Source organism: Epinephelus lanceolatus, chromosome 11 (genome assembly GCF_041903045.1).
Source record: "Epinephelus lanceolatus isolate andai-2023 chromosome 11, ASM4190304v1, whole genome shotgun sequence".
Lineage (NCBI taxonomy): Eukaryota > Metazoa > Chordata > Actinopteri > Perciformes > Serranidae > Epinephelus > Epinephelus lanceolatus.
In genome coordinates this window covers 35,924,730-35,947,469 of record NC_135744.1, presented here as the reverse complement: position 1 = coordinate 35,947,469, position 22,740 = coordinate 35,924,730, and the positions used below count along the sequence as shown (strand labels likewise).

Sequence of the window (22,740 nt, the reverse complement as noted above, 5' to 3'; positions counted from 1 at the left end):
AAGTTAAGCAGAATTAATTATACAGCAAGCTAAAACATGGCTTGCAAGCGGACAAAATAAAATACAGAGGAAAACAAACACAATAATAAATGAATTTAAAAGAGGAGAGAGACAAAAAAATAAAGTCACAAGGAGTTAAAATGCAGCATTAGCTAAATAAGCTTTGTAGGGGTCCCAGATCCTTGAGAACAGGTCTGCTTTGCCCGTAAGTGAATATCTGATCTTCTCTAAACTCAAAGGCATCAATAGGTCTCTAACCCAGTGTCAATAATGGAGTGTCAGGGGATCTCCAGTTTAGCAGAATAACCCTCCTTGCAGTAAGTGTAGCTAGGGCCACTGCCCCACGCTGGGATCCAGACAGTGGTGAGCTCACTGGCAAGACTCCTAAAAAAGCAGTACATGGAGAGAGTTTGATATTTTGTTATGTGTATCACAGAGACATGTAAATATCTTATCCCACAGTTTAGCCACTGAGGGACAGGGCCAAAACTGATGGTATAAGGACCATGTTCCATCTTGCCTGTAATGCAGGTGTGGGAAAAATTAGGTTACCTCCCCTACTTCTGGAGCCCTTGCTCGGACCACGCCCATCTACAAACTTGGCTTTCATTTGGCCTCAGCTACACACCTGTAAAGTGTTTTGACTGCGTCTTATACAGTTGAGACATTATTGTGTTGACACAATCTGCTCACAGACAACAAGACAAACACTTAGCTAGATACTCAAAACTTGAAGCTTCTGTGGTAGTTCCTGCTACAGTGGGTGTCACCTGGATCACATTTTACCACGATGACACACACACAGACTCACAAGGTGAAAACAATACCAGCTTTCCCAACATTGTTACAGCTGGTAAAAATACACCATATACTGTAGGTCTGAACAGCTTTCTATGTGAGTAGCAAATATAAGGTGTTTCCCAGTGACTTTACCTATCATCTCATAAAGGTCATACAAAGCATGTCACAACTTAAGTAATGAAGTTAACCTCAAATATAAGATTACTCACACACAGTACATGATGATACAGTTTCACAGCAGCTCTGTGATTTATAACCAGGGCTTTAAACCCACAGTATGTGCTTGCCTCATTGGAATTTGCAGTCTTTGGGCAGATTTCTGTAGTCCAGTCTCTCATCATATAGTAACTTCTGTGGCCATTAACTACTTACTGTAAAACACATCCGTCCATTATAAAGCCTGTCACCTGCGTCCCCTGTTAATTGAGCAGGCCAAGGTCGAGAGGAGCATGGCTGAGTGGTGGGACTGTGGGACTGGAGATATGCTTACGGCGCATACCGCACTTTCTCTTCCTCTCTGTCATGCCAAGACACATTCAGTGTGAGCCATCCATCTTCATACGGCGGCGGGGGACAGACCTCCAACTCTCGACACAGCCCACGAGAAGTGACGAGCATCACTCAAAAGCAGGCCAATCCCTTATCGAGCGCTCGACGCCATCAGGAGTTGTACTCTTCTTTTGGATGAGATGAGTGATGACGGTGTCATATCACACCTGGACAGAAACGGAGTGCAGCTACTTAACATGCAGGTGGCCTCAGCATGTGCCAGTGTTGTCCTAGTTTTGTAATTGAAAATGTTCTTTGCCTGAAAAGAGAATCAGTCATAGATAAGTTCTGGTTTCATTAGATTAAGTTTTGAAATAAAGAATGAAAACAATTTGCAGAACTTCAACATGATGGACGCTGAGACTGCTCGGGAAGCTGTAAGTAGTTTAGATCTATGAAATTAGCCTCATCTAGTGGATAGAAATGACATCACATCACATGACAGCAGCCAGTATTAATGCAGAAAGGGTCTTATGGGAATATAATTTACAGCATAAATCACTTTTATGATCAGCGTTACTGTCAAAGCATCAAAACCACCGTGCTCCCCAATGCAGTAATGCATCATTATGAAAAAAGCTATCATAGTACAAGATATTAAAGCTTTTCTCTTTCTATATTACGGTCAAACATTTGAATGATCTGATCCCTTTTCATCCTCAGGGCTGCCTGGATTCTTTCAGGCAACACATTTCATTACAGTGTGTAAACTCAGTGTGCTTTAAATTAAAATGCATGCAGCAGCAAATAACATGTACAGAAGAAAATAAAAAACAGCAGCAGCAATTCAATTCCAAAGGTGCTCCATACTGAGTTGGGATCTTGAGACTGTGGCTACTGGAGTGAACCAAAGCCACTATCATGTGTTGTAAATCTTTGGGCAGAATCTGCTTAAACTATCAGACAGTACTCAACTGATACAAAGAAATGAAATGTATGGAAGCAGTTTTTATAAAAGATATTTTTGGGGCTTTTTGATAGGACTGATATAATATGAAGGCGGGAGACAGAGGGGGAATGACATGCAGCAGAGGGCTGTGGGTTGGAATTGAGCCTTTGGCCGCGGCTAAACAGACATGCCGTAAAACTTTAATCAAAAGCCTAGTCCCAATTAAATGCCCAGTCCCTTTTACTAGCCTGATGTGGCTACACATTTTGACAAATAAACGCCTGTCTCAATTAGATGCCTGGTCTGGTTGCCAAGCAGTTATTTTTTTAATAAAAGACTTTCGGATGTATAAAACCGATTTGTTGGCTACCTTAAATTAGGTGTCCATTCCTCAATTACCTTGTAATTTATTCATATTCCTTTTGTCTGTAACGTGCCTCAGATCCAAAGAATCAAAAGGGTTTTTCATAAATGAATCCAAGTTGTGAGTATTGTTTTAACAGGACTGGCTGCAATATTAAAATAATTTACACATGTATGCATCAATTATTTTATTTTGATATTGTGATATACATTATTTCACCATTGTACAAACAAAAACACAACTTTTACTGGCAGCAGAATATTTCTACACTGTCGTATTGCTACTTTTACTTAAGTAAAATCTGATATAAGAAATACCATACAGAATATTCCTCCCTTTCTGAGGCACATCACTAATTTATGTCTTCCCAGTATCATAATTTATGGACAAAACAATCCCCTCAGGCCTGCTTTGACTCCTTTATAAAGATAAGTGTTGTCTTATCTGGCACAATGTGTTGTCGTCTGTCATTCCTCTGTGGCTGCATAATTATTTTAGAGTAAACAGAGGGTGTGTTTCCAATCTGTGCACATGCATACGTGGCTGCATGTGTGCATCGGTGACACAAACAAACAAAGGTTCAGTTAGTGCAGTAGGTGTCACTGAGTCATGGCGATCTTTAACCACTTGTTGCTCGTTTGGTGTTTGGTGCCGCTGGTGCTGAGCTACCCTTTCTACCCACCGACATGCTACACCAAGGTGCTGCACATGGCACGAGAGCTCACCCAGTGGGCTGCAGATTTGAAGAGGGACCCTGAGACTGTAAGTCAGCTGTGTTTAAAACTGTGTTGTCACTATTATAGATTTTTACTTTAACACTAAAGCTGTGTAATGTTTAAGTGTCCTGTATGTCATATTGTAGTTTTACTTTGATGTTTATATAATGTTTTTTTTTTTTATATTTTATGACAGTATTGGAGATTATAATTAGTTATTTTCTTCCTTCATTTATTTACTAAATACAGATATTCCTCAATTTAGTTTAACCCCATCAACCCCATTTTTCAGAGTATAAAAATTATATCAGATTATTATGCTAATGTTGAATTTTGAAACTTCATGTTGTTGTTTTGCACCCAGACTTACTGCATGGCACGCATGCCAGATCTCATCCTTGATGTCCATGTAAGTATGACTTCACATTCCCCTTGATTTATTGATATTACTAGACTGAATTTGTTACTGTTCATACTTTGAATATGGGAATTTACACATTTGAAAGGTAACCAGAGATTAGATTCAAGATACTGTTCTGACGGTACTTTTAAGCCATCAACCAAAGAACCAAAAACAAAACAAAATGTTTTCTGATCTGTACTTTTAGTCTATCCTTCACACTCTGTTTTGAGTGCTCCGGCTGTCCCAGAATTTTTTTACAGTAACATCTGTGGTATTTTGACCTCAGCTGTAAATCACGCACAGGGACACTAATTGCTACTCATGCCGGCAGAATGCTTGTGTGATGTACAAAATGAGGACCTACATCTCCCTGGTGGAAGGCCTGCGAGATCGCCTCTGCGCTTACACCAAAGACGTGAGGAAGCTGGGTCTCACTCTGAGGCAGCTGTTCATCATCATGTCGGAGAAGTGTCACGGGGTAAGACAAGACAAACGGACAAAACAGGTTTAACACAATGAGGCTCAAATGTTACCATAATATTTGTGCCATGAAGCAATCATGTAGGATTAACTCTGGTGGGACACTAAGTGAAGCACAGTGAGACAGCTGGTGGAGAATACAGAGATTAATCTTGTCATTGGTACCGTACCTTTGTTAAAGTGCCTTCACAGGCCTCATATGCATTGCCTCATATGACCAATGTCTGAAAAAAGTACGTCATAGATTAATCTATTTAAAAAAATACCACCTGCACATTAAATCACTATGCACAGGATTTTTCCTGGGGGCCAAATAACATCCCAAAGTTAGGCTATTTTGTTAAGGGTACAAATAGGGTCAAAGGGGTCCCTTGAACTCTCACCTCAAAATATCTGAATAAAAATGGGTTCTGTGGGTACCCGCATGTCTCCCCTTAACTTTAGAGGCCTTGTTCCCTGTAAATGTTTCGTTCCTTACAATCAATGTACTCCTTCAAAATAAAGTTGTATTGTCTTCTTTTTAGGGAAAAGGAAAACCAGCCTATTTAAAGAACAATGAATCGCCTAGCACACATATACAGTACAGGCCAAAAGTTTGGACACACCTTCTCATTCAATGCGTTTTCTTTATTTTCATGACTATTTACATTGTAGATTCTCACTGAAGGCATCAAAACTATGAATGAACACATGTGGAGTTATGTACTTAACAAAAAAAGGTGAAATAACTGAAAACATGTTTTATATTCTAGTTTCTTCAAAATAGCCACCCTTTGCTCTGATTACTGCTTTGCACACTCTTGGCATTCTCTCCATGAGCTTCAAGAGGTAGTCACCTGAAATGGTTTCCACTTCACAGGTGTGCCTTATCAGGGTTAATTAGTGGAATTTCTTGCTTTATCAATGGGGTTGGGACCATCAGTTGTGTTGTGCAGAAGTCAGGTTAATACACAGCCGACAGCCCTATTGGACAACTGTTAAAATTCATATTATGGCAAGAACCAATCAGCTAACTAAAGAAAAACCAGTGGCCATCATTACTTTAAGAAATGAAGGTCAGTCAGTCCGGAAAATTGCAAAAACTTTAAATGTGTCCCCAAGTGGAGTCGCAAAAACCATCAAGCGCTACAACGAAACTGGCACACATGAGGACCGACCCAGGAAAGGAAGACCAAGAGTCACCTCTGCTTCTGAGGATAAGTTCATCCGAGTCACCAGCCTCAGAAATGGCAAGTTAACAGCAGCTCAGATCAGAGACCAGATGAATGCCACACAGAGTTCTAGCAGCAGACCCATCTCTAGAACAACTGTTAAGAGGAGACTGCGCCAATCAGGCCTTCATGGTCAAATAGCTGCTAGGAAACCACTGCTAAGGAGAGGCAACAAGCAGAAGAGATTTGTTTGGGCCAAGAAACACAAGGAATGGACATTAGACCAGTGGAAATCTGTGCTTTGGTCTGATGAGTCCAAATTTGAGATCTTTGGTTCCAACCGCCATGTCTTTGTGAGACGCAGAAAAGGTGAACGGATGGATTCCACATGCCTGGTTCCCACTGTGAAGCATGGAGGAGGAGGTGTGATGGTGTGGGGTGTTTTGCTGGTGACACTGTTGGGGATTTATTCAAAATTGAAGGCACACTGAACCAGCATGGCTACCACAGCATCCTGCAGCGACATGCCATCCCATCCGGTTTGCGTTTAGTTGGACGATCATTTATTTTTCAACAGGACAATGACCCCAAACACACCTCCAGGCTGTGTAAGGGCTATTTGACCAAGAAGGAGAGTGATGGAGTGCTGCGGCAGATGACCTGGCCTCCACAGTCACCGGACCTGAACCCAATCCAGATGGTTTGGGGTGAGCTGGACCGCAGAGTGAAGGCAAAGGGGCCAACAAGTGCTAAACACCTCTGGGAACTCCTTCAAGACTGTTGGAAAACCATTTCAGGTGACTACCTCTTGAAGCTCATGGAGAGAATGCCAAGAGTGTGCAAAGCAGTAATCAGAGCAAAGGGTGGCTATTTTGAAGAAACTAGAATATAAAACATGTTTTCAGTTATTTCACCTTTTTTTGTTAAGTACATAACTCCACATGTGTTCATTCATAGTTTTGATGCCTTCAGTGAGAATCTACAATGTAAATAGTCATGAAAATAAAGAAAACGCATTGAATGAGAAGGTGTGTCCAAACTTTTGGCCTGTACTGTATATATATATATATATACAGACACATAACACATTAAACAGGGTTGTCATGGAAATCAAGATGTTAATTGTAATAGTATTAGTTTATGTCCATTAGAAAATCAGTAATGTTAAGTGTAAAATAAGAAACCAAAGTACATTAGTTTGCAGTTGATCAACTCTGATATTGACATAGTTATCTACTAGCCTGTATACTACGAACGCTTCATTAAATTCCTGAAGTTCAGTTATGGCTTTTGGTGTAGGTGTGCCACCCCTCTAGCCAACCTTAGGAAAGATTTCTGGGGCATCACTGACTGTAACTGCGTGGACTGATAGATTTGACACTTATCTGTTCAGTTATTGCAGCTCTTTTCAAAAATAAGTAGAGTCCAGGCACAATGCATAGCAGAGAATGTAACTTAAAGATAAAAAATACGGTTTCCTCCCAAATTTAAAGCATCTCAAAGGTACCAAATATTTACAAAAATATTTGAATAGTGTAATTTATTTCTCTTGTCCTTTAAAATGGCAAATTGTTATTCCTTTGCTCCCCATTCTTTGTTTTCTTTGTGCCCTATGATTTGTTTTCTTTGTGCCCTATGCTTTGTTTTATTTGTCCCCTATGCTTTGTTTTCTTTGTGCCCTATGCTTTGTTTTCTTTGTCCCCTATGCTTTGTTTTCTTTGTTCCCTATGATTTGTTTTCGTTGTTCCCCATGCTTTGTTTTCGCTGTTCTTCATGCTTTGTTTTCTTTGTTACCCATGATTTGTTTTCTTTGTTCCCCATACTTTGTGTTCTCTGTTCTTGATGATTTGTTTTCTTTGTTCCCCCTACTTTGTTTTCTCTGTTCCCCAGACTTTGTTTTCTCTGTTCCCCATGCTTTGTTTTCTCTGTTCCCCATGCTTTGTTTTCTCTGTTCCCTATGCTTTGTTTTCTTTGTTACCCATGATTTGTTTTCTTTGTTCCCCATACTTTGTTTTCTCTGTTCCCCATACTTTGTTTTCTCTGTTCCCCATGCTTTGTTTTCTTTGTTCCCTATGATTTGTTTTCTTTGTTCCCTGTGCTTTGTTTTCTTTGTTCCCTATGATTTGTTTTCTTTGTTCTCCATGATTTGTTTTTTTTGTTCCCCATGCTTTGTTTAATTTGCTCCCTATGATTTGTTTTCTTTGTTCCCCATACTTTTTCTCTATTCCCCATACTTTGTTTTCTCTGTTCCCCGTGCTTTGTTTTCTTTGTTCCTCATTATTTGTTTTCTTTGCTCCCCATGCTTTGTTTTCTTTGTTCCCTATGATTTGTTTTCTTTGTTCCCTATGATTTGTTTTCTTTGTTCCCCATGCTTTGTTTTCTTTGTTCCCTATGATTTGTTTTCTTTGTGCCCTATGATTTGTTTTCTTTGTTCCCTATGATTTGTTTTCTTTGTTCTTCATGATTTGTTTTTTTGTTCCCCATGCTTTGTTTTCTTTGTTCCCTATGATTTGTTTTCTTTGTTCCCTATACTTTGTTTTCTTTGTTCCCCATACTTTTTCTTTGTTCCCTATGATTTGTTTTCTTTGTTCCCCATGCTCTGCTTTCGTTGTTCCCCATGATTTTTTTTCTTTGTTCCCCATATTTTGTTTTCTTCCACTGTACATCTACACTCAAGTACAAGTACCGCCAAGTATTTTATTGGTACCTGATTCATACAACAAAATTCCACATGCATGGATTCTTGGATAAATTAAACAACCGTCCATTAAGGTATATTTTAAGTCACGCCTCTACTTTGTATGAGCCAAAGTCTGAGCCACTGCAGCCCGCCATGAAACAGAAAACTGAAAAAATGCATTCAAACAGACTGCCGTTTAATGGGTCACTCAGTGGGTCATTTCATGGGATTAGACAGGGTTTATGATGCAGATTATGAAAAACGTTCAGTTCTCTGTGGATGCTTATTTGAGCATTCTCTCCTGAACCGTGGAGTCGGACACGTGTGTCTGAGTTTGGTTTTCCATAAAGCCTGACATGACCTGTCTGTGCAGACCGGGCCACTGTGTCTCGACAACGGGTTGAAGTTAATTCACTTTCGCTCCAGCCATTTCAGTAAGCCTCAGTAACAGAAATAGGTTCACCTCTTATTATAGGCTGGAAATTAGTATGCATTTGATATGGATGATTTTCTGCTGAGGATTTCTCTTTGTTTCTACAGTTTCAATCCAGATAACAATGTATTGAATATGAAGGCATGTGAAACTGAGCTGCTTACAACATGAGAAATATGAACTCTGAGTAAAGATCTTATGCAGTCACACACACCTTACCTATTTCATCTTTCTTTTTTTTGTTTTTTGAAATAGGACTTGGTGTTCACGATCTTTGACTGCTCTGCTCTGGAGCGCTGACATACTGGATCCTGAGGCAACAGTATAACAGTCTGACAGCAGTACAGCCTGTCTATGTACATTCTTCAAGCATGTGCAGTCACTGAGAGACACAAGACTGATGTTGAGTTTAAATCTATGATAAGTATGGCTTATGTTACCAAAAATGTATTTTAATCATCTGTTGTCTGACTATAATGGGGTTTATCACATCTGTCCTATGCAATTTCACTGAGGAAATATTTCATATAATAAACTTTATCAAAATGCCTTTCATTACTCTCTTTTAACATGATGTTGGGTAAAAAAAAAAGTACACAAAGCTTGTTAGTGGTTACGTGCAGCAAACTACAATATTGTCAAGTTTTATCAAAATTCATCTTAATTAAAGGGCCAGTGTGTAAAATGGGTTGAAAACAGTGACATGTAGCGTTTAGATTCTAGATTGCAGCGCTCACTTGCTTGCCTGTGCTCACCCCTCCTGTCGGCAAACTTACGGTGGCCTCCGAGGACCAAAACACTTTGGAAAAATGACGTCGTCCGCGATGAGCAGCGTCTCTGCCGGTAACATATCCGAAGCAACGAGCTTCGAGTGAATGAAGTGAAGATCTAAACCATATTACGATACGTTATCAGTGAGAGGTTAGGAGTGTTTTATTGCTCTGGTAACATGAGCAAACATTAGCGCAGTAATGCTAAATGAAGTCATGGCACAGTGCGGCAAATAATCGTCAGGTTGGTAGGATAACTGTTAACGTTACATATTATAATATGTGTTTGCAGAGTGATTTTCCACAGGAGACAGGGAGAGGAGGGAGAGGGAGAGGGAGAGGAGGAAGACGAGGGAGAGGAAGAGGTGCAGGAAGGGCAGGCGGCGTGCCTCAGCCACGGAGAGGGAAGAGGAGGAGGGGAGGATGTTATGCCTGTTATGTCTTTGACATAAGACTAAATTTTTTGCAAGTGTTTTACAGTAATTGCTCTATCTGGAGATGATGTAACTTTACAAACTCTCCTCCTCACTCCCTACTTGTCGAGTCCGACACGTAATGCTATTATACTAGGTGCTGACAAACAGTAGCATTTATTTTAGTAGTTTACCTGTCCAGCAGAAAACATGCCACTTCAGCGTCAGATTGAAGCCCTTTGTCCTTCATGAACCCCCTCCATCGCTGAAAAACATCACCGATGTTTATTCTCTGCCACCGCTTGTCCCGTTTTCTTTGCCCCTCTTTGCGTCGTCTTTTCCTCGCAGATGACGGTTCGGGTTCATTCTCTCCTGTTGCGTGGTAAGTGTGGTCCATTCGCAAACTTAATAACTAAAAAAACTTTAACTACTCTCTATCGACAAACTACTAACACACTCTGCTGTTTCCTCCTTCTTCTTCCTTCCTTCCGCTGTCTTCTTCGTTGGTTTATTTATACACGCGAAACGCGTTCCCTGGCTGGCTGGATTGTCCGCTCGGGCTGCCGTACATACATGGCGGTGCAAGATGGTGACCTCTCTAAAGCAAGGCCCTTGCTATATATATATGTATATATATATATAAATATATATATATATATATATATAAAAGCATAATTATAAGGCTATGAAAACCAAACAAATTTTATTTTATAGCGATTATACACTTATATGAACATATTAATGGGTAGAATATTCAGATTCAGATTCAGATTTGACAATAAACCATGCCAAATATTACACACAGGCCCTTTAACAAAATCATTGGACGCCTACTAGCTCACCTGGTGGAGCGGGCACCCCATGTGCAGAGGCTATGTCCTTGACAGCCATGGGCCATGTAAGGGCTTTAAGAGGAAGAGAAAGTGCATCAAGGTAACATGCTGGAACTTAATTGGGTTGGGCAGTTTTGTAGTTATGGGAACAATACAAAGTATACACAGATATATACAGCGATGACAAGTCATTAGTGTGAGGGGATTAGTGGAAACCTCTGTGGGCTTGTATGGACATGCATGAGCTTGTCTCTTTACTGTCAGTTCTCTGAGGATTTACAGAAGGAAATCTCTCTTTCACTTTGTATCCAGAGTGCAAAGTGACATTAGAGAACATTTAACAAAGTGGGTGCTTTAGCATTAATTTTGGACTAAGATAACAAGACATATGTGGCTCAAATTAATAAATATGAGATCCAATTACCTCTAATTAGAGTGAAAAATATCCTGAAACAAAGCTGATGTTGAAACACAACATACCAAATTATGGTTTACAACTCATTTAAACAGCTCAGTGCCACCAATCTTTCTGTCCATAATTGGTGATTGAGCAGATTGTTTGGCTAATTTTTCCATAGAATTCCAAGAGATAATTACTCATGCAAATCGGGCGGTAAATGATGTTTATTGAGACTGATTCTAAAGTGCTTTATGCACTCTGAAGGGAAATGTTACCTGAAGTTTATTGAAAAGTATGAATATTGGTTTGAGTTCCATGTTAATGAAAATAATCATTTGTACGGAGAACAGTGCATCAGTCACTCCTCAGTAATTGACTTTAGCTCGCACACATTTTCCTGAGTTTAATAACACAACACTCTTTTCTTTCCAATTTCTTTCAGTTTTTTTCTCTTAGCTTGTCAACGTCTCATCTTCATCATGGAAAAAGGTTGTTGATAAATATTTTTCATCATAGTTTCAATAACAAAATTAGTATTGCTACTTGCATCACATTAAGTGTAACTTAACAAACATACTTATTTTAACCCAAACCTTTATTCCTTTCCTAAACCTAACCAAGTAGTTTGTTGCCTCAGTTAGTTTTGGTGCAGAAGTTTATTTTGAAAAGTCACTGTATGCATGTAACAAGCAGAAAATGTATGTTTCCTGTGAACATAGAAGTTTATTTTGAAAAGACACTATCATATAAAGAGCCGAAACTGACACCTCCAAAACGAATGCTGGAGGGGTATCTTGAGCATCATAGTTTAAAGTGTAGGTCTACTGACCAAGCTGCTGTATGTGACGAGTTGGGAGTGACAACTTGTTGGCCAATATAACAAACATGTTAATAACATTTATAAATATCTTAACTTGTTTCTGTTTAAGATTCTGTCCCTGTTTCTGTAACTCTTGCTCTGGTGTTAAAACACTGAGGTGTTGAAAATCAAATTGATCAGCAAAGACAAAAACTATTTTAGACTTCATGTTCAAATACACCCCATGATCATAATCATGTTTTTCTTTCTTCTATTTCTCTTTGCTAGTTTATCCTTTATTTAAACAGGAACAGGAACAGCCTTAGACCAGCAAACACAATACAAATACACAGTTACCTGTCAGCACACTGTTGTGATTATAAAGGGCTGCAAGTGAATATTTTCATAACTGATTCATCTGATTGACTGTTTATTCTGTAATATTATGAAAAATTAAAATTTCAGCTTCCCTAGAAACTCAAGGTGATTTCTTCATATTGTTTACTTTGTCTGACAAACAGGCCAATAAACAAACAAATTCAATTTAAAATTATATCAAATAAGAGAAGTAAATCATCACAACAGAGTTTAGTTGGCATAGTTTGCTTTTTTCAAAAATTCATTTCAATTCAATTTTTAATCCTGAAGGAAATTCTTGTGCCAGAGAAGGCTTCAAATTACAGTAATAACAATTAACGTTCCCAAACCAGTTCAACCATGGGGTGTCGGTAGCATAGTGGACAGTGCTGGTGCCCCATGTACAGAGGCGATGCCTCACTGCAGCGGTCGCAGGTTCGATTCTGGCTTGCAACCCTTTTCTGCATGTCATCCCCCCACTCTCTCTCTCTCTCTCTCTCTCTCTCTCTCTCTCTCTCTCCCCATTCCACACTGTCCTGTCGATTAAAGGCAAAAAGCCCAAAAAATAATCTTTTAAAAACCAGTGCAACCAGTGGGTTCCACAGGTCAGAGTCACACACCGGGCCCAGTTTTTAAAACAACAGAGTATCAAGTATCAGACAAAATATGCAAGATACAAAGTGTTTAAGGAGCAAAAAGCAAAAACCAGTGCCTAATAGAGTAACAGGAGTAAGATAAGTACAAGAGTTACTAAAAGTGAACTAAAATGGTGGAAAAATGCAGATTGGGCTAATACTAAACATTATATTGTATATGAAATAACAGGAAGTAGTATTGCACAAGATTTTGATTTTGACAAAAGTAATATTGCACAAGATATTCAGTTTACATCATGTAAAAAGACGTAGTGCATCTAATGTAGGAGAATATTGCTGTCAGTGTCCTTTTTCCTTCAGCTGTTCTCCCTACAGAAGGGGGCAGGAGTTATACAGTTTGATGGCCACAGGTAGCAAAACTCGTCTGTTGCGTTCTGTCGTGCTCCTGGGTGGTCTCATCAGTGTGCTCCGATATGACTCCAGAGTGGCATGCACGATGTGAGAGGCGTCGTCCAGAATACTGAATAGTTTTCTTCGCATCCTCCTCTCTGACACCTCCATTTAAAATGTGTGTTATTTGTGGATAGTACCACTATTCTGTGCTCTGGAGAGGATTTACAGCTGCTTTTGATTAAGATCACAACAGAAATTAATAAACTGAAAAGATGGTTTGACAAAAACAAACTGTTGCTACATTTCACAAAGACCAAAATGGTGTTATTTGGAAATCAAAAAACTGATATGCAAGTGCAAATTAAGACATATAATGTTTCTTTAGAAAAAGTGTGTGAAAATACATCTCTGGGAGTGATAGTGGATCACAAAATCAGCTGGAAACCTCAAATAAGTCACATTCAATGAAAGCTGGCAAGGAGCATTGCAGTTATGGAAAATCAAGACACATACTGGACCATACATCATTTTATATCATCTACTGCTTACTCATTTTACTGCATCTTAAATACTGTGTGGAGATCTGGGGTAGCACCTGTCAAAGCAATTTATATACATTACACATATTTTTATGTGGAGGGAGCACACGAACACACACTGTTTTTAAATAACAAATAATGTACAAAGCAAGAAATAATCTGTTTCTGGGCAATATTCAAAAAATGCTTTGTGACAGGGAGGGGAGATATAATGTAAGAGGAAAATTAAATCTAAAAAAAACACTGTGTTCGTACACTTGATTTCAATTCAGTTCAGTTGTAATTATAAAGCCCACTATCACAAATCCCAGTTTGCCTCAGAGAGCATCCCTCTGTCCTTGGACCCTCACAGAAGACAAGGAAAAACTCCCCAAAAAAAACCCCTTTTAACAGGAAATCAAAAATGGTAGAAACCTCAGGAAGAACAACTGAGGAGGGATCCCTCCTCCAGGACGGACAGATGTGCAATACATGTTGTGTGTGCAGAACAGATCAGCATCATAAATTTACAGTGATCCTTATGACAAAATGACTTAAAAAAGAGAGGGAGAGACTTGATATGAGGAGTTAAAGGGAAACACAACCACAGAACACTTTAAAAAGATGTACCGACAGTAAATTTAGGAGGTATGCAGACAAAGACGGATGATGCTGATGGGTTGGTTGATTTTTTTTATCTGGCCTTGGTTGAGATAGGGTTTGTAAATTTAATATCTAAAGTGGTTGTTTATTTATCTATATTAAGGGTTGTAAGTAAGTTTAGGATAGTTGTTGGCAATTTCCTTTTCAAATGAGACATGAATACTGAGAAGTGGGTGGGATTATATAAGTGTATACACTTCTTACTACTCCATGTCTGTTGATGTTCTTTTTTTGTTTCGTTTTTATTTTCTATTTATTTATTTATTTTTTGCTCAAAGTAAAGCTGCTGGATTAATTACTTTAAATTATTATTTAGTTATCAAGATGTTTGTCACTCACTGTTTTTTACCATATACTTTTTATACCTGCTCAACAGGTAGTCTACAAGTTCACTGAGCTGATGGTGCCACTAGAGGGCGCTATAGCACTGCATGTTGGGACGAAGAGCAAGTTAGTTGAGCCGACATGTGGTTTGAATGAAAAGAGAATAACACAGTGCAGGTAAGTGATTTGAAAACCACTGAAGGCATTTAACATTTTCAGAAACCTAAACTGTAACTAATTATGACCCAAAGTTTGAGTTTCAACAGTATCGTTATTGATTTTAACAACAATAAACAAAGACATAAACACATCCATTATGTGTACATATACATCCACAGACACGTAATAAAAAAAAAGATGCCTAAACAAAATGTCGGTACGAACGCGGACTGTTTAACCCCTCCCCAAAAGTGTGGATTGAAAATAAATAAATGATGAAATGTGAAGAATAAATAAATAAATAAAATTAAGTTACAAACATAGAAATAAAAAACATAGAAAATATATAAAAGTGAATGAAGGAAAAAAAAATAGATAAATAGGAAAACATGAAAATAAGAGGGGAAGGAAGATCAAAAATTACATGTTGAGGATCTAGTGTAAAACAATTCACTTTAGTTTACGTACACGTTATATTAATGTACACATTTGGACATTGCAGAGGGTCACTATTATATCCCAGGTACTTTCAACATGTGGCTTAACTCTGTCCTCTCCAGAGAACACATGAAGGGACCCCAGGGACCCCATGTTTTCCACGGGCAGAGATGTTGATAATTGATTGTTTGTTTTTTAATACAAAGCAAAATGTAACTAAAAGCATTGGACATTATAGTGATGCAGTGTGATGTAATAGAACAGTAAACGTGGGTCATAAGAAGTTAATATGTATCCCACAGAGCTCCAGCAGAAGTTCAGTAGCTGCGTTAATGGCACAGCTGGTGAGCTGTCAGAGGACACGCCCAGCACCGACCCGGACATGAAGTCCTTTCTACCTCACGAGCGCGATAGTGACGACGACTTGTTCTTTGAAAGAAACTACATTTCCATGACGGCAGTGGGAGGGTCGTTGAGTAACAAGGTGGGGCGTTTTCGCCCAGTCACCAGCAACAAGTTGCCAAAGCAGGCAGGCTGTTACTCCATCGTGTCTCCAGCGGCAGGTGGTCACCGCGCGTCCAGCACCGAGCGCAGCTTGTGAATGGGATTATGACCGCAGAGGCTTCAGGGTGACATGGACGGAGTAGAATAACTTCTGTGAACTTGCGCAGCTTTATTTTTCTTTTCTACTTGACGCGGAAAGACGAGATTGTTAGATTGGTGACTGAGAAGTGTTTTCTGTCGGCGCGTCTGTGCGTGCTTTGCGCTCTCTGTGTGTGGAGCCTTTCCATAAGTTGTTTTCATTCGAAGCTGGATTCATTGTAAATAATGGCACTCGCTAAATTCAGCAAAATATTCCGTCTGCCCACACTTGAGATCAAAAAGAGAGTCAAGCAGTATGAGCACGTCCATCGGGACATCAACCCAAACGACTTGTGGGAGATTGTTGGCGAGCTGGGCGACGGCGCGTTTGGAAAGGTCTACAAGGTGAGTGTGACTTCACACACACGAGGCACCTGCAAACTGACAGACCCTATTTATAGTCTCTAATCATCCCTAACTTTATTGATAAGATGCTCACCTGTTGCCAACTTCAATGAAAAGCTTCTTGAATCTAATATTGCTCCTTCATCTCTTCCACAGTCACTCATGTTTTCCTAGAAAGCTCATTAGTGTGTGAAACTGTAAGATACACTCACACACATCACAATAAAAACAGTGTATCCCTCACTCTTAGAATACAGCCTACATGATAGAGGCGTGAACATGATCACCTGTGGATGCTTCACCATCCCAGCATTGCTGAGATTCTGACTAACATGTTAAAGTATGTGGTTGGCCCAGATTGCCAATGTAAGACAAACTCAGGCTGTCACCACTGTAGCTTCTGGTATCACAGGAAAGTGTTCAGTGGATGAAAGGTTAGACGAAAAGTCAGTCAAGGATTGTTCACACCCTGCTGAGATCCACTTCATCTTCAGTTTATGGCTTGTTGAAGTGACCTGTTTTCCCTGACGTCTCTTGTGAGTTCCCGCAAACATCTGCAGTACAGAAGGTTAACAAAAATCCTCACCGACTCCCCCACTCCTGGCTGTGAATCCGACGTGAAGCAGCTACAGTGACAGTGAAAGCACTCTTCATTAGTTCTGTCCACTCTCCCTCTCCTCCACCCTCTCCAGCGGCAGCAGCACTTTTGGCTCACAGGCGTTATTTAATCTGGATCCGTTAGCTGGTCAGTCAGTCCCCTCTGTGAAGCATGGCACAGGCGCTCTGTGTCTGCACTGCCCAGAGGAGCACAGTGAGAGCCTTTGACACATCAGGGGCCTCAGTGGAAGAAGTGATGCTGTACCAGAGGTCTGCTCCGAACAGAAAGTGTAGTCTTTTTGAGAGGACTCCACCTTATTTAGGTATTTTGTTTTTACTGGACAGTATACATACAGTGGGGAAATGTAACAGGAACACAGATGAATGTTGGAAGTTCATCATTTAAGTCTCCTGTTAGCCTCATATTTGAAGGAACAGTTCACTGCCAAATCAAAAATACACTTGTTTCCTCTTACCTGTTGTGTTGTTTATTAATCTAGATTGTTTTGGTGTGAGTTGCCGAGTGTTGGAGACATCGTAGAGAGGTTTGTGTCTATTAAATTTGATTGAGCTAGATGACACTTGACTTTTGGGGTTCAAAGCGCCAAAAAATACATTTGAAAAACTCAACAGCAATGTCTCTTTTGAGAAATCATGACCTGGTTAATCAAGACAGATCTTGCTGTTAGCAATTTGATCTAGGAACTGTTTTCTACCTAATGTTACCTAATGTTACACCTCAGCTAAAAAGGAAGCGATCGATGTTTATACCTTTCACTATCACAAGCAAGAGCCTCTCGTCTATGAGTAGATGCACGTTTCCTTCAGGGATGTGGTTGGCAGGTGCAGTTTGTCAGAAAGAAAATAGTTCCTACGTGAAACTGCTCATGACCAAGATTATCTTGAGTAACAGGGTCGTAATTTCTGGAAAGAGACATTGCTGTTGAGTTTTCAAAGGTATTTTTTGACGTTTTGAGCACCACATGCCGAGTGTCATCTAGTTCAATTATGCTTAAAAGAAAGCAGACACCTCTACAGCTGATATCTAACACTTTGCAGCTTACACCACAAACTAGATTGATAAACAGCACTACAGGTGAGAAAAAAGCAAGTATTTTTGATTTTTGGAGTGAACTGTCCCTTTAATATTTCAGTGGAATGGTGATTTGCTTTTGTAGCCACAGGTCTGATTAAACATTATGTAAGTTCTCCTATAACGTGTCCCTAGAGCAGAGTGGGCGTGTGAGGAGTCCAACGCTGAGAAAAAGACATAAATGAAGCGAGCAGTATACCATGAAAACAAACCATGCTTTCAGCTTGCTTCTAGGAAGCGGAGGGACTGACTCAACACGAGGTGCCTTAAGTCTGAAGAAGCCTGTAAAAGTTAGTTTGTAAATACACCGAGATTCTTTAGATTTCACAGACACTGTTCAAACTAAAGCCGGACTAAAAGGCACATATGATTTGTGGCTTATCGTCGTGTTGAACACTATCCCACTTGACTAATTGGCAAGCTCTCTGATGTGTGATGTGTCCCCACTATGTTTTTCTTTCTTATGCAAATGTCAAGCCTCGGCTTTGGCTTCTGTTTCCTCTCCTTGAGTGGGTTGGAGGGAGGACAGCTCCACACCTGCATCTGTCAGATGGAGGGGAGGGAGGCAGAGCGGGAGCAGATGATGGCCAAGAGAGGAAATCGTGGGACTGCATCGGGGGGACAGCTTCCTCTAACAGGTCCCGAACCTCAGAGTAATCGGCTCGTCTGTGGGAGGGAAAGGCCTCAAGTGGTGAATTGCGCATTTTTTCCGCTGTGAAAGTCTTTGATAGAGCGGGTGTGAAGGGGGGGGACTCTGTCTCCGTCACTAGTGACATCAACTTCTTATCAGGCTGATGGGGGCAGGAGTTAAATAAGTGACAAGCAGCAGAGGAGCAATAGTGATTGTCTCTTTAAAAATACAGCTTTAACTCGTGCCATTTGCACGCGGTAAGGACCCCCACTCAGACAGCCTCTTTTGTTTCTGGCAAGTGTCTTTGAGATTGAGCGCAGGCCTCCTTTAATTGTACAGCGTTGGTTGAGAGTACAGAGTGCTCCTGTCAAACGGACTCTCTAAAGGTTAATGTCACCATTGAGAATAACAACTCACTTTGTTGCGTAAGGGGAGTGTTGAGGACAAATCAAGCCACTTGCGCGTGCGTGTGTTTATATCACAGGAACTCTGTGAAAGGAGAATCTCATAAAATGCATTATAACCCTTGGTCACCAAACATGTTCTGCTTTATTTCTTGTCCTGTAGATGCGACTGTACTTCTCTATTGTCGATAGTCTACTGCAGATAAGAGATCACAAGTGATTAACAGGACAAGAAAGAGAACTGCTTCACACAATCGATTGTAGAGCTTTCTCTGATCTTTGCTGGAGTTCGGTACTGAAATCCGGTGCCATTAGACCGGTGCCTACTGGACAGAAACGCAATGCAGATTTCGGTGCTTCATTTCAATGCCAGATTGTTTACGCAGCAATGTGCAGTCGAAAGAACAGAGAGCGAAAGTGTGTGTGTGTGTGTGTGTGACGGTGATGTGTTACAGTGAGGCTGCAGCAACTGGAGCAGAGTGAAGTTAAACCTAGTACTGCAGTGTGTGAATGGTTTAGGCTATTTGTCAGTAAACAAATGCTACAACCTGTCAAGAGCCAAGCCAAGTTCCTTTGTCTTGCTAACCACCTGCTGATTGAAATGAAGAGGGTTAACCCTGAAGTTAGGGAGCAGTTTCTCCCCTTGGAACCTGACCAGGCTTGCTTAAGGTGGACTGATAAGCTGGACCAACTATTCAATTGTTGTTGACTATTGTTTTGTGCTTTATTTATTTTAAAGTATTGATTTAGGCAATGTCACCATTTTAAAAGCACCTAGCACCAGTATTGGAGACAACCCAAACAATACACTTCAACCAGTAGCTCCATCACTCGCTCTGTCAGTCGGTTGGTTGGTTGATCGGCCCACAAAAATGTTCCCACCCTTTGAGGGCTGCAGTTTTCGCCCTAGGAGGCTGAAATTTGGCATGACGATCAAGTGTGTGTTCATGCCAGTTGGCTAAAACTGGGCGAGGCATTGGGGGATGCATGTGCGCACAGTATGTGGTTGCAACTGTTGCACATTCACACTTGTTTATGTGAAATATTGTGTCGTTTCATTGCGGTCTGGTTAAACTGTCAGACATTGTTCCATATTTTAAAGGGTCACATGCCAAAAAGGATAAAAACCACTGGTGATAAGTTTATTATACATCCTGAAACACAAAGACGTCTGTCAAATGTATTAATGCATACATTGCTTATTTTGAGCATTAAGCCCCAAAAATTCAGATGAAAACTCGATGTAATGCAATTGACGGTTCATTTTCTGTCCAGTTAATTAAAAAAACAACCTTGCTTCATGTTTTTGACTAAGCATTTTAAGACATTATTAGACAAAATAAACAAACCGCATTTGGATTATTCATTTTCAAATGCTGGTTCGTGGTGTGAGAGCCACACAGAAGGAAACGCATGTACACAAGCAAGCTATTGTTGACATTCTCAGGTTCTCTGTGTCACAAGGTTACAGTATCACTGTCCACCATCAGTGTGGTGGTGTCATACTGCAGTTAAACACAGAGACATTAATGCAGTGTTGTAAACTGGGCATTGCTGGTTCAGTCTAAGAGCTACATGTCAGAGATGTAGCTTCACCCTTGGACCTGGTTTAATAAGAATAATTAGCAGTCTTGTCAAGGACCAAGAAATGGTCTGAAAACGTAATCATTGTTTTTTGAAGTGCAATCAGTGCTTGTTTTAGATTTAAAACACAGTTCGAAGTGTTTGGCTCGATGTCCTTTTGGTGCATGTTGTACTGTATGTCCTTGACGTACTGCTGGAAACGCCATGTTTTGCACCCCAGACATTTCTATCTCCCTGCAGGGCTTTATACTCATCACAACCACTTATAAGTCTCTCTCATTCTTAAAGTCATAACAGGAGAATGTCTCACTTCCTGTCCACCCAGTGTGTCATCGGATGTTTTCTTTGTTTTTCTGCGCGTCTGTCTATGCATGCTTGCACTTGTTGGAAAGAGCCTGCGTGTGTGTGAAGGTGTGCGGCTGCAAGTGAAGCATGAAACAGAGTTGTATGGTTCCCCTCACTAATTAATGGGCCACGTGCCGCTGAGCACATTGCCCTGCTGCTGCCACTGCTGGTGAAATGTTTCCATAGACACGAGCAGGTTGTAAGGTTATGCTCTGTCAAATTCCCATCGAGGACTGGAACACAGTGCATCTTAGATAGTGGATTGAAGCTGCAGAAGAGGACTTGTTTGTGTAGTTAGCCACTTACTGTAGCAGTATCACATTACTCTTGATTAAGATGAACAACAATGTGGCTTATGTACACAGGTTTAAAGATGGGAAGACACTTTAAGAGACACCATTTCTTTGGGTTTTTGAGTTATTAGAGTAAAAGAGTGTAAACTGGGAGTGGCTTGAAAAGAAAAGTAAGTTTTGCTGCAGTAGGTTAGGTAGCCACACTGGGTTTAGGGCACAGTCTATGTCTGTTTTAATTACATTATCTGTTGTCACTTTTTATGCAAGACTGTTGGGTATAATCTAGAGCTAAGATCAGGCCCAAAAATCAGGCCAAACCCTACAGGAACCCACATATGTTCTGTCCAAGCTTGAACTGAACGCACATTATGGCAGCAGTCTGATTAAAAACCTAAATTACAACTGCTAAAAATAAAAATAACATTAAAACATTATTGCAAGAAAAGTAAACTTAACTCTTTTTGGTGCAGTAACAGACAGCTGAGTCATGATCATTGGTACGTAACCCGATTCAAGATCATGGGCAATTTTTCAGATATTACAGCTTGGCCCAAACCTGCCGGGTCAGGTCGAACCCAATCGGGTTCTCTAGTACTATCAGATTGGGCCTGATGGGTCTGGTTGGCCTTCAGCCAAGGCCAGAACATAATTGTCCCTCTTTGGAAAGGAACCAGTACTTTTTTCGTTTGTTTAGATTTGAATAATGGGCCATTTCAGCACAATTCCAGAATCTTTGGCCTCTGACGATATTTACTCGCAGGCTACATGATGTAGGAAACCTATATTCCTATATAGCACAAAGTAGTGCTTGCAGTGACAGATGGTGGAATGAGCCACAGGCTTATGGAAAAAAACAACTTCAAACATGATTATCCTCTTCAGAAAAGTGAAAGCAAAACACGCTGGGTGTCATCAGTCAGGGCGAGGGGGCAGAGGTTGCAACATCCTCTTTGCAAAGGAAAGCCACAAGGTTTATGTGAAATGTCACAGTCTTAATTTAGAATACGGCAGTGCTAAGACGTATGTTGAGGTACCTTAAGCGAGAGCATCGTCAGACTCTGGGTCTAATCTCTGGGACCAGCTGTGCCCACAGCGACTGATAGGAGCCCTGTAGAGTGGGCGTGGGCCTAGCATGTTGGGAGTCCTCGAGATGACGTTGTTATTGGCACTTACAGAAGGCTTTTCTGTGTTACTACATCAATGCACTGCTGGTAGTTATGAAGCTGTGACTAACTGGAGGTTGAGGACTTTTATGATATTTAGTCTCGCAGAGCCAGAGTCCATTCTCAGAAAACAGAATCAATGCAGGAAGCAGAATAAGCCACTTAAAGTAGTCATAAACCTCCACCTACTCTCAGAGACTTGGATATAAGTCATGTTTTTGACTTATATCCTTGACTTTGACTTTTGATGTTTTTTTCATGACATTTTTGTTTGACTCTTATTTGTTGGATTTCCTCTACATTTGAATTTAATATTGAGGCACACAGTAGCCGTGTCATTCACTCTATGTTATTAAAGATCAGTTTAGATAGTTGCACTGAATCATCTGGTGTCTTGCAACACCTGTCTGAACCATGTTTTAACAGCGCACTTATACCACAAGCGTGTGAACCCTCCAATCTGTTGTTACTTGTATTGTGTGCTGTAAGCCGTAGGCAGGAAGTGGATCTCATC

At 40.3% G+C, this 22,740-nt stretch overlaps 2 protein-coding genes across 2 annotated transcripts in view; both read left to right on the top strand.

The window, feature by feature from the left end:
• The first annotated feature begins 3,159 nt into the window (after positions 1-3,159).
• cytl1 (cytokine like 1) lies at positions 3,160-9,015 on the top strand. The gene is made up of 4 exons (XM_033610760.2): positions 3,160-3,365; positions 3,684-3,728; positions 4,054-4,200; positions 8,722-9,015. The coding sequence occupies exons 1-4, from the start codon at positions 3,213-3,215 to the stop codon at positions 8,764-8,766; spliced, it is 390 nt and encodes a 129-aa protein (XP_033466651.1). The 5' UTR covers positions 3,160-3,212; the 3' UTR covers positions 8,767-9,015.
• A 6,618-nt stretch (positions 9,016-15,633) lies between these two features.
• Positions 15,634-22,740, top strand: part of stk10 (serine/threonine kinase 10) — a 56,385-nt gene continuing 49,278 nt past the window's right edge. The window contains exon 1 of the mRNA XM_033645454.2: positions 15,634-16,116. Coding sequence (XP_033501345.1) covers positions 15,958-16,116 — 159 coding nt within the window. The 5' untranslated portion in view covers positions 15,634-15,957. The remainder of the gene's footprint in view (positions 16,117-22,740) is intronic.